The sequence below is a fragment of the Gambusia affinis genome, linkage group LG12 (assembly GCF_019740435.1).
Source record: "Gambusia affinis linkage group LG12, SWU_Gaff_1.0, whole genome shotgun sequence".
In the NCBI taxonomy this organism is placed as follows: Eukaryota; Metazoa; Chordata; class Actinopteri; order Cyprinodontiformes; family Poeciliidae; genus Gambusia; species Gambusia affinis.
Window position 1 is genome coordinate 1,254,594 of NC_057879.1, and position 12,712 is coordinate 1,267,305.

The 12,712-nt window shown below is 44.0% G+C and overlaps 1 protein-coding gene across 1 annotated transcript in view; it reads left to right on the forward strand.

The window, feature by feature from the left end:
• xkr4 (XK related 4) overlaps nt 1–2,662 on the forward strand; it is a 54,916-nt gene extending 52,254 nt beyond the window's left edge. Inside the window, exon 4 of the mRNA XM_044133428.1 lies at nt 553–2,662. Coding sequence (XP_043989363.1) covers nt 553–1,153 — 601 coding nt within the window. The 3' untranslated portion in view covers nt 1,154–2,662. The remainder of the gene's footprint in view (nt 1–552) is intronic.
• Nucleotides 2,663–12,712: the final 10,050 nt, after the last annotated feature.

Genomic DNA, 12,712 nt, shown 5'->3' on the forward strand with positions numbered 1-12,712 from the left:
GTTAGTTATGTAATACCAGAGAGTAAAAACTAACAAACTGATGTGGGGAGATGAAAGGGGAAAGCAATCGAATCCAGGGGTGAATGAAAGAAGAGGAACTAAAATGCTGGGAGCTTGACTGGGTAAGGAACAGATGGCTGATTAGAGAAAGTCACAGTAGTGAGTAGACATTAATGGCATAGAAGAGCAAGGAGCAGTAAACAAACTACAGAACAGGCAGAATATAATCTAAAAGGAATAATGAATAACTATTCATTATTAACTAACAAAAATACGAACAGACTGATCTAAAGAAGGAAACAAAGGCTGAGAAAGATAACAAGAAATTACAAAAGTCTGGCAGACACACAAATAATCAAAATACAAATCCTGAAAAAATCCATAACCCAAGATCCTGACAACCACCTTCAGTTACCAGCTATTTTCTTTAGTTAAGCACAGCACTAGAAATTCAGACTTTAAACAATATTTTCTTTGTTTTTAATCTCACTAATACTACAAAGTCCTCCACCTAATATAATTTTTGTTATTCTATCTCATTTGTTTGTGCAGGTATCGACTGTCAATCTATTATGTAGTGATCCTGGTGGAGAATGCGACTCTCAGTGCATTGTGGTATCTTTACAGAACACCTAAAACCACTGACGCCTTTGCAGTCCCAGCACTATGTGTCATTTTCAGCAGTTTCCTTACTGGTCTGGTTTTTATGCTCATGTACTATGCTTTTTTCCATCCCAATGGTGCTCGCTTTGGACGCTCTGCTAGCTGCCAAGAGCTTGATATGGACCCAACAGCTCAGTTCTCCACACTACCTTCTGATGGTGGAACCAACTCACTGCGTTCCAACCGAGGAGCCACTGGAACTTTAGAGCGTGACACTGGAAAGTATTCGGAACGGGATAGCTGTATCCCAGTGTTTCAGGTCCGACACCCAGTGCCATCCACTCCTTCATCGCGTGCTCCACGACTAGATGAGACTGTTATTAAACTTGACCTTTGTAGGAATCAATACCCAGCCTGGGAACGTCACGTTCTTGACCGCAGTATACGGAAAGTCATCTTGGCTATGGACTGTTCCATGACTCCTCCTCGTCTCATGTACAAGGATGACGCCATGGTGCATGAGCAACTGGAATATGAGACTACGTTGTAGTTTACCTGCTATGATAGTAATAGTGCAGCATCATGTTCTATAAACAGTTGGAGGATTTGTGACTATCCTTAGTCTATTTTTTCACACCACGTACTTTTAGTCGCGTCAGGTTTATTGCAGCCTCTTCAAACTAATGGATCTAGTTGGCACTCTTGTATAGTTACTTTCATTCACCAGAGGATTTAAAACAAGAGCATAAATTTGACATGAAACCCCTGCTGAAAACTGAGATAAGGTACACCATGATATAAATGATATTCAGTCAAACATGAACAGTTCCAAAATGATTATGCAGACATTAACCTTCTGTCACCGTCAAAACACCTACATGTTGGTCAATGGGTACATGAGGACACCAGTGTCCTTATTATAGTCAATGCGTCTTTTTAAAACAACTTTAATTTTTTTTTGTAGAACGGATGATAAACACCCTGTTTTGGTAGTTCCATGAGGTTCCTGGAACTCATCTTTTAGTAGTTATTCAAGGCACAACTCTAACTTGGCAAGGATTAGTAAGTTTCTTTGTGTCTCTAAATATTAATATGTTAGGAATACCTCAATTCTCCACACACAAATAGTGAACTATAGGAAGCCAGCTGTCAAAGTAGCATTTATGTCCAATCATTCCTTTGTTTATTTATTTTTTGATTAAATTAACCAACTCTGTCTAAATGAAGCAGAAAATAGCAAACCAAAAGGATGAAATATAAAGAGAAACCAGCCAGTTATTTTTTTTACTAGATCAGACACACAGAATCCCAGAAAAAAAAAAAAAGGCCACTTAGACAGTCTGCTCAGTGAAACCAGTCTTTACACATCTCTGGTGGTGACCAAGGAAAATGTAAGGAATGGACAGAGGATGGAAGGAGAACATGTCACAAAAAGGGGAGGAAGATGGAGAAGAAGAGAAAATGTTGGAAGGCTTCTACCTTTGTCAGAATAAATACAAGGATTTGTAGTTCTCGGCTGCAATATGAAACATCGTTTTAATTCAAAGAAAAGGTACTGTAAAAAATAACCAAAGTCATTGTAATTTACTTGGCCTTCATCTTGAAGTGTATTTACTTTGAAAACCAAGTTTGTGGGCGTGTGTGTATTGACAAAATGCAGAGAAGCTCTGGTGGACTAGTAGCTGCATGTCTGAATTTGCTCTTTGCTGTCACTCAGTGATCCGGGGAAGATCACTAAAAACAGACTATTAGCTTAAGTAGCAACTATCTTCAGTTTAGAGATATGTTTCCAAAATCTGCATAGTACTGTGAATAATGTTTATAGTACTAAAGTTTCTATATTTCTTTCAAATGAGCTAACAAGTAGAAAGAACTTCTATAGTTTGCTTAATAATGGGCCTGATTACTGAATACTGAAAAAATAGCTTTTCAGCTTACTGTATCACATCTAAAATATTAGCTTACCAACAAAAACAAACTCTGTTTTTAAACAAAATTTTATTTCTTGGGTTACATTAAATCAACATTTTTAAAAGTAAAAATATAGCCATCTTTTTCAAATAATGGCCTAAGTCATTTTTGCCAAATTAAAAAAATATGGTTTACGCAAAATGAATAAATAAACAAATCACTACCTGTTTTTTCCAAAAGACGTCCATCCATCCATTTTCTTCCGCTTATCCGGGGTCGGGTCACGGGGGTAGCTGCTTCAGAAGGGAGGCCCAGACTTCGCTCTCCCCTGCCACTTGTTCCAGCTCCTCCGGGGGAATCCCAAGGCATTCCCAGGCCAGCCGAGAGACATAGTCCCTCCAGGGTGTCTTGGATCTTCCCTGGGGCCTTCTCCTGGTGGGACCGGAACACCTCAACAAGGAGGCATCCAGGAGGGATCTTGACAAGATTCCCCGAGCCACCTCAGCTGGCTCCTCTTGATGTGAAGGAGGAGTGGCTCTACTCTGAGTCCCTCCCCGATGACTGAGCTTCTCCCCCTATCTCTAAGGGAGAGCCCAGACACCCTAGAGAGAAAACCCATTTCGGCCACTTGTATCCATGATCTTGTTCTTTCTGTCATGAGCTTTGGGTCGCTTTTTTCACTCAACTCTCTTCACCACGACAGACCGGTACAGCGCCTGCATCATGGCAGATGCTGCGCTAATTCCCCTGTCGATCTTCCACTCCCTTCTTCCCTCATTGGTGAACAAGATCCTGAGATACTTGAACTCCTCCACTTGGGGCAGGACACTCCCTACCCCCGACCTGAAGAAGGCACTCTACCCTTTTCCGGCTCAAGACCATGGCCTCAGATTTGGAGGCACTGATCCTCATCCCGGCCGCTTCACTCTAGGCTGCGAACTGCTCCAGCTGCAGATTATGACCTGATAAAGCCAATAGGACCACATCATCTCCAAAAAGCAGAGATGCAATCCTAAGGCCACCAAAACAGATCACCTCAACAACTTGGCTGCGCCTAGGAATTCTGTCCATGAAAGTAATGAACAGAAACGGTGACATAGGCAGCCCTGGCGGAGTCCAACTCTCACGACTTACTGAGAGTCCGACTTACTGCCGGCAATGCTTACCAGACTCTGACACTGGTCATATAGGGGCCTGAGAGCCCTTCTCCAAGTCCACAAAACACGTGTAGACCGGTTGAGCAAACTCCCATGCACCTTCTGGGACCCTGCTGAGGGTGTAGAGCTGGTGTTCCACGACCAGGAAGGACCACACTGTTCTTCCTGAATCCGAGGTTCGACTATCCGATGGACCCTCCTCTACAGAGGTCTGAATAGATCCCTGTGTTTGGAGCACACCCTCTTTGACCAGGGGCACAACAACCCCAGTCTGCCAATCCAGGGGAACTGCCCCGGATGTCCATGCACCCTAACCCTAACCCTAGCCCGACCCAGAGTCCCCAGGCTCAGCTTCCACAATGGAAGGCATGTTGGTGGGATTGAGGAGGTCTTCGAAGTACTCTTCCCACTGGCCCACAATGTCCCGAGTAGAGGTCAGCAGCACACCATCCCCACTATAAACAGTGTTGGTACTGTACTACTTCCCCCTCCTGACACACTGGATGGTTGATCAGAATCGTTTTGAAGCTGTGCGGAAGTCTTTCTCTATGCCCTCTCCAAACTCCTCCAACGCCCAAGTTTTTGCCTCAGCAACCACCTGAGCCGCATACTGTTTCGCCCGCCAGTACCCATCAGCTGCTTCCGGAGTCCCACAGGACAAAAAGGCCCGATAGGACTCCTTCTTCAGCCTGACAGCATCCCTGTCCACCAACGGGTTCGAGGGTTTCCGCCGCAACCTTGCGGCCACAGCTCCAATAAGTTGCCTCAACAATGGAGGCACGGAACATAATCCACTCAGACTCCATGTCCCCCACATACCCCGGAACGTGTTCAAAGTTCTGCCGGAGATGGGAGTTAAAGCTCCATCTCACAAGGGATTCCGCCAGACGTTCCCTGCAAACCCTCACAACACGTTTGGGCCTGCCAGGTCTAATCGGCATCCTCCCCCACCAGCGGAGCCAACTCACCACCAGGTAGTGGTCAGTGGACAGCTCCGCACCTCTCTTCACCCGCGTGTCCAAGACATACAGCCGCAGATCCAATGAAACTATGACAAAGTCGATCATTGAACTGCAGCCAAAAGATGATTTAGGCAAAAAACAAAAACAAAACAACAAAACACTTTTACTTAAAAAAAATACTTCTACAAATGCAACTTTACAAAGTTGATGAAACATAAAATTATAGTGTATAGCAAAAATTTTAACAATCAAGTTAAGCTGTTTGATAAATTTGCAAGATTAAATTTGCAAGGCATATTAGATTGTTTATTTTTCTAGTCTGTGCCAAAAACCTTAAAGGCAGGGGTGCCCAAAGTCGGTCCTCGAGGGCCGGCATCCTGCACGTTTTAGTTCTCTCCCTGGTGGTAGTAACAACCTTTTTAGCATGTTTTGTTTTTGAAAAATGTGTTTTCAAATAAAAATATAGAGCTCTTGTGTGACCAACAGATTGGGACATGGCACAAAAATTTTGGGAAAAATAGCCAGAGAAAAAGCTGTAGTTTGAAATAAATTAAAATAACAGGCATGGTTTCCTGTAATACATCAAATGAAATGAGCTTGGCTATAGGTTTTCTCTCCAGGATCTGCAACAGTGAATTTGTATTAGAAAACAATTAATCAGAACCTTTTAGGCTGACTTTGTCTATGCAGGAGGGGTTGGTTTCATTTTGAGAATTTTCTTCACCAGAATATAGAATATAATGCACTTAAGTTCAGTTGGTTCCATGGAGTCACTGACTGCGGCAGCACCCTCTCCTGGACAAGTGCAGAGTCAGTGAGTTTTATTTTTATTTTGATCAGGTGTCTCACATTTCTCAACAGGTATTAAAGGCAGCAAACCCATTTTTCATGCAAGCCAATGTAAAAGTAGTACTAGATTTAATTGGAGGAGTTACGAGAACCAGAGAAATATTGCATAATCTGATTTCTTTATTTTAGAATGTGGCTAATGGATCAGAGAATTCACAGTTCTTACACACTATGTGTGTTGTGTATTTGGATTTGTGTTTTTATGAGTGTCTTTGTCATTTTGTGCCACTGTGATGAGCTGTTGGATCAGGTTAAATGTTTTTTTCAGCAGTTCTGTCTGCTAGTCTTTTCTTCAGCAGTCAATAAATCTTTATATTGTTGTGCTCTTTATTGTCACTTACTTTAAAAATTGTATGTGTCTCATGTTTTAATTATGGATCACCTTAACCTTGATGAGGTCTTAGTATAGGAGAAGAGCATTTAAAAGTAAAATAAAATAAAAAAACAGGGTGTTCACCTTTGTTCATTGGTAGTACTTGTTAAAGCAAGATTCAATATAATAAAATATCAGAAAGAAATATTTAAACATCAGTCTAGTTTACATTAAGTACTCAAACTTTTCAAAGCTAGCTGCTGTTATACCTTCTACAGGACAACTGTGGAAACAGTGGTTATTGATTGTTCACAACCAAATTTGTTGACAAATCTATAATCTCTAGATTAAAGAAATGTGTTGTTTCTCAGCGGCCACTAGTTCTCTTTAATATTTATTGTGAAAATTAGCAGAAGACATGTATCTCCACTGAACAACATCAACAGAGTTGATTAAAAGCATAGACAAAGTTGGCATTATTGAGAGGATTCTATTTAAACTTGTACAGTCTTTGTTTTATACAGATGTCTGTTTTAAGAGTAAGTTGAAGTTGGGTGTGGAGGGTGTTCCCTTCAATTAAAGTACTTGCCTGTAAATACATGTAAGCAAACTGTAAATGCTTAAAAAAACATTTGTCTCTTCTTGAGTTCAGACTGTGAAAGGTGTCTTTAGAGGTTTTATGCCACCATGTTTTCTGTAACTATGACGTTATATTAAAGACAAAAATAAAAAAACCATTAAAAAAAACGTATATGTGGTAAGTCATTCAGAGAAAAAAAACAAAATTTTTCTCCTTGGTTGCAGGTTGTGTGAGTAAAGTCAAAAGTGCTACAACATTTAAAAAAAAGTATAAAAGCTCACTTTTGATTTTTCTTATTTTTGTAAAATGTTATTTGAATTTAAGTAGACACTCTAAATCGTTTAATAAAATTCTCTGTGGTCATTTTCTGGCCTTAATATAGCTTGTTTTTTGTTGTTGTTGTTTGCACTCTTAAACTGTGAAAATTCAAGTAATTTAAATATGGTTTCATGTGGAAATGCAACACTAAGCAAGATTTTCAAATAAACTATATGTTAGGACATTTTTATTTTATTTACAAATATAGCCTGAGTCATAATAAAAGTGAATGAACCAAAGAGTTGAAATCAAAGGAACTTCAAGCCTTTTTACGACCTTCTAAGGCTGCAAAAAACACATAAACTTGAGCTTGTTTACAACATGACATCATCGAAGTTTGCCAAGAAAGTAAACTGATGAAGAGGAGTAATTACATTTCAGACTCTTGGATACATTTTCACATAACTAGAACCTCCGAACAGGTGGAGAGAACCAGAATGTGTGGGTGCACTTGTCAGGTATATCTTATACACCTTTATATTCCCTATGCACACTGAGTAGGTATTAGATGACGCAAAACCCATTCTGTACATCTTTTAATCTGTATAGTGTACTATGAAAGATTTTGTATAGCTTTAATCGTGAATTGAGTTAGTCATTTCAAAAGTTCTTAGACATATAAAGGGACCAGAAAGTTTGGTCAACGTTTACTGACAAATCAATCTCCCATTTCACCATAGGAAGAGATAAATTAATTTATCTTAGACAAGGATGCTGTCAAAAATAAATGAAAAATTTAGGTTATGATTAAAGACATTTTACAGATGGAACTTTAAGCTAGGTATTTCTGACCTAAATTTGAGCTTAAATTAACTCTATTCGATGTAGGATGTAAGGGTTCTTCAAGATTGGTGTATGTCTGCATAGGATTAGTGAAGACTGGCTGAAAGAAACTCCCACCTTTACTTTTAAAGCATACCTGCTGTTTTATGTTTGAGCTAATAATCATTATTATCATCACCAGGAGCAGCTTTATTAAAGACATAAATGGATCCATAGAAAGATAATTTAAAGAAAATTAAAAAGAAACAATCACATAAAAAGATAATAATCAAATACAAGTCACTGATTTACAGAAAGGCTAGATCGCTACTCATTCTACATTCTGGACCTAAATCTGACTGAGTGTCTGGATGATGTTGTTGGTAGAAACATGTAACCTCCACATCCACCTGTACATAAGGTTTCGTTAGACAGCATGAAAAGAGGAGACACCAACAACAACAAATAATTGACTAGCATTAGTCAGTCTTGGCAAAGATTGTGGACAGAGTGTTAAACCGACCAATAAAATTCACAATAATTTATTTAAAAAACAAAGAATCAAAAAGAGAAGGAGGTGCAGGCAGTCCTAGGCAATAAGTCAATAAACAAGTCTATAAAGCGGACTCTTAGCTGGTCAAAGGGAAAAGGGCACGGTTCTCCATTGCTTCCAACCCTTTCTTGGGTCGATCCGACCAATCCTCTGGTTCCTGGTGAACCTCGACAATGATCCAGCCGCCCGCTCGCCAACGGCGACCAGTCACTCAGTCTCTTGTCCTCCGGTCCACCTGCACCATCCCCCAACTCCAACACGGCCACTCCGGGTTCGTCCGCTCTCCATTCAGCCGTGTATTGCTTTCCTCTCATCCCGCTGATCCTACACCCGTGATCTGTCCAGCTTTGTCGGCTTCTAATCCCGCTGTCTCGGTGTCGATGACTTGCATCCTTCCCGGTTTGCACCCTGCTTAATTAGATGCAGAACACCTGTGCGCTGCAGTGGGGTGTCCTCCGGTATATGTGGCACGTGACCTCAAAACAACCAATCAGAAACATGCAACACAACAACCCAAAAATATAACTCAACTAAATCTAAGAAAACTCTAGTCGGTCTCACCTCGACGCATGGCTCTGGTTCTGGAACCAGTCTCCTTGAGAGGGACTGGACATACTTCCACTCTGGAGTTGCCCATGGTGAGAGACGTCGGGCAGGAGTGGGCATACTTGTTGCTCCCCATCTCGGCGCCTGTACCTTGGGGTTTATCCTGGTGAATGAGAAGGTAGCCTCCCTCCGCCTACGGGTGGGGGGACGGGTCCTGACTGTCGTTTGTGCTTACGGGCCGAACAACAGCTCAGATTACCCACCCATTTTGGAGTCCCTAGAGGTGGTACTGTAGAGTGCTCCTCATGGGGACTCCCTTGATCTGCTGGGGGACTTCAACGCTCACGTGGGCAATGACAGTGAGGCCTGGAGGGGCTTTGTTGGGAGGAACGGCCCCCCGATCTGAACTCGAGTGGTGTTCTGTTGGTGGACTTCTGTGCTTGTCACGGATTGTCCATAACGAACACCATGTTCAAGCATAAGGGTGTCCACATGTGCACTTGGCACCAGGACACCCTAGCCCGCAGTTTGATGATCGACTTTGTCATAGTTTCATCGGATCTGCGGATGTCTTGGACACGCGGATGAAGAGAGGTGCGGAGCTGTCCACTGACCACTATCTGGTGGTGAGTTGGCTCCACTGGTGGGAGAGGATGCCGGTCAGACCTGGCAGGCCCAAACGTGTTGTGAGGGTCAGCTGGGAACGCCTGGCGGAATCCCCTGTGAGATGTAGCTTTAACTCCCATCTCTGGCAGAACATCGAACACGTCCTGGAGGATGTGGGGGACATTGAGTCTGAGTGGACTGTGTTCCGTGCCTCCATTGTTGAGGTGGCCTATCGGAGCTGGGACCGCAAGGTTGTCGGTGCCTGTCGTGGCAGAAACCCTCAAACCTGTTGGTGGACACTTTTGGTGAGGGAAGCTGTCAGGCTGAAGAAGGAGTCCTATTGGGCCTTTTTGGCCTGTGGGACTCCGGAAGCAGCTGATGGGTACAGGCGGGCGAAGCGGCATGCAGCCCGGGTGGTTGCTGAGGCAAAATCTCGAGCGTGGGAGGAGTTTGGAGAGGCCATGGAGAAAGACTTCCGTATGGCTTCGAGGCGATTCTGGTCCACCATCCGGCGTCTCTGGACGGGGAAGCAGTATGGCACCAACACTGTCTATTGTGGGGATAGTGTGCTGCTAACCTCAACTCGGGATGTTGTGGGCCAGTGGGCAGAGTACTTCAAAGACCTCCTCAATCCCACCAACATGCCTTCCATTGTGGAAGCTGAGCCTGGGGACTCTGGGTTGGGCTCTCCAATCTCTGGGGACGAGGTTGCCAATGTAGTCAAAAAGCTCCTTGGTGGCAGAGCCCTGTGGGTGGATGAGATCCACCCGGAGTTCCTCAAGGCTCTGGATGTTGTAGGGTTGTGTTGGCTGAAGCGACTGCAATATCGCATGGACATTGGGGGCAGTTCCCCTGGATTGGCAGACCGGGGTTGGTGGTCCACCTGTTCAAAATGGGGGACCGGAGGGTGTGGTCCAATTACAGGGCGGTCACACTCTTAAGCCTCCCTGGCAAGGTCTATTCACGGGTTCTGGAGAGGAGGGTCCGTCGGATAGTTGAACCTCGGATTCAGGAAGAGCAGTGTGGTTTTCGTCCTGGTTGTGGAACACTGGACCAGCTTTATACCCTAGGCAGGGTTCTGGAGGTGCATGGGAGTTCGCCCAACCGGTCTACATGTGTTTTATGGACTTGGAGAAGGCATTCCACCGTGTCCCTCGGGGAGCCCTGTGGAGGGTTCTCTGGGAGTATGGGGTACCGGGCCCTTTGATGCGGGCTATCAGGTCCCTGTATGACCGGTGTCGGAGTCTGGTCCGCATTCCGGGCAGTAAGTCAGGCTCGTTTCCGGTGAGGGTTGGACTCCGCCAGGGCTGCCCTTTGTCACCGATTCTGTTCATTACTTTTATGGACAGAATTTCTAGGCGCAGCCAAGGTGTTGAGGGGATCCGTTTTGGTGGCCTTAGGATTGCATCTCTGCTTTTTGCAGATGATGTGGCTTCATCAGGACGTGATCTGTAGCTCTCGCTGGAGCGGTTCGCAGCTGAGAGTGAAGCGGCTGGGATGGCGATCAGTGCCTTCAAATCCGAGGCCATGGTCTTGAGCTGGAACAGGGTTGAGTGTCTTCTCTGGGTCAGGGGGGTGTCCTGCCCAATGTGGAGGAGTTCAAGAATCTCGGGATCTTGTTCACTAATGAGCGAAGAAGGGAGCGGGAGATTGACAGGCGGATTGGCGCAGCATCTGCCGTCAAGCGGGTGCTGTACCAGTCCGTCGTGGTGAAGAGAGAGCTGAGCCAAAAAGCAAAGCTCTCAATTTACTGGTCGATCTACGTTCCCACCCTCATCTATGAGGGTGGGAACCCTCATAGAGCTTTATTAAAGACTCCTCAAAAGAACGAGCGGCTGAAATGGGTTTTCTCTGTAGGGCACATATGTCAGAGTCAAGGCCCGCGGGCCACATCCGGCCCGCGAGAAGATTTTCTACGGCCCCTGGGATGATCTTGATTTATTATTAGAACCGGCCCGCAGCAAGCCGGCACCCCGTCTGAAAAAATGCGAGATGCACACCCCCCCCCCGTTCGATCCTCTGGCACTTCACCCCCCCCCCCATTCGATCCTCTGACAACCCCGTTCGATCCTCACAGCACCCCCAGGTCCGCAGGAAATATACGAAGGCTTGGGCCGGTCCGCTGCACTAGACCAAATGCGTCATTTAAAAAAATCTCAATGAACATTCGATCAGTCCGGCCCTCGGCTTGTAGCTAAATTTTTTATTTGGCCCTCCTTCCATTTGACTTTGACACCCCTGCTGTAGGGTGTCTGGGCTCTCCTTAGAGATAGTGTGAGAAGCTTAGTCATCCGGGAGGGACTCAAAGTAGAGCCGCTGCTCTTTCATGTCGAGAGGAGCCAATTGAAGTGGCTCGGGCATCTGGTCAGGATGCCTCCTGGACGCCTCCCTGATGAGGTGTTCCGGGCAAAGAGGCCCCAGGGAAGATCCAAGACACCCTGGAGTGACTGTGTCTCTCGGCTGGCCTGGGAATGCCTTGGGATTCCCCCAGAGGAGCTGGAAGAAGTGGCTCGGGAGAGGGAAGTCTGGGCCTCCCTTCTGAAGCTGCTACCCCCGCGATCCGACCCCAGAGAAGCGGAAGAAGATGGATGGACGGATGGAATAAAATGCACAATGAGGACTTGTAGTACACAGAAAACTATTTTCAAAACAAAAGATAACTTAAGCGCTCTGATGTTTTGCAAAACAAATTGCTTTGTAATAGAATTTCAGGACAGAAATTTACCATGTCTAACGGTAGTTGTCTAAGGAATGTCTGTAGTTGTGTTTCAAGGGAATTTTTCAAAGACTACACAGCAGCTAAATGTGTAACAAGGACATTTCTTATGTTGTTATGTCTGTAAAACAGTTTGGGTTTCAAAACATAAAATAAGTTACATCTGAGCTGTTTTCTAACAACTCAGATGGTGAGAATAGAACCTCTCTTAAAATTTAGAGCAGTTCATCAAAAGTGATAGAAATTGTCTTCATAGCAGTCTGTTCAGTTAGCTGGAATAGGAGAGGACCAACATTAAATACAAAACCGAAACCCATTTCCTCCATTATTATTATTATTATTATTATTACAGTTTTGATTACATCACCACCATCACAAACAAAAGTTTCTCATATTTTCAGCATCTGTTGAATTTATTCGCTTTCATGTGAATTTGTTTTGTCTATATATTTGCAGAGTTAAGATCACAGACCTCTCAACGTCATCGATATAAATACATATAAAACAGCTGAACTTTCCTGCTAAAAAAAGATTAGCGACGCCAAAGCTTAACCTAAATCAAAGAGTGAAGCTGATCACCAAGTTCATTCCAAATATCAATGTGAAAGGTTTGCGACAATCGAATTGTTGAGAATCAAAGGTTTTGTGGGTTAGGAAACACTGCCCTATAGAGACACCAAAACAAAGTGACAGGACCACAACCAGGTACAATTGCTCATGATGCATAGAGGTCATTCACATGGAATATTGCTAATGTAATTGGAAGTACAGTCACACAAACCCCTCACCTCTCACCATTTTTGGATATAAAATGAAAAAAAAACACCCACTCAGTG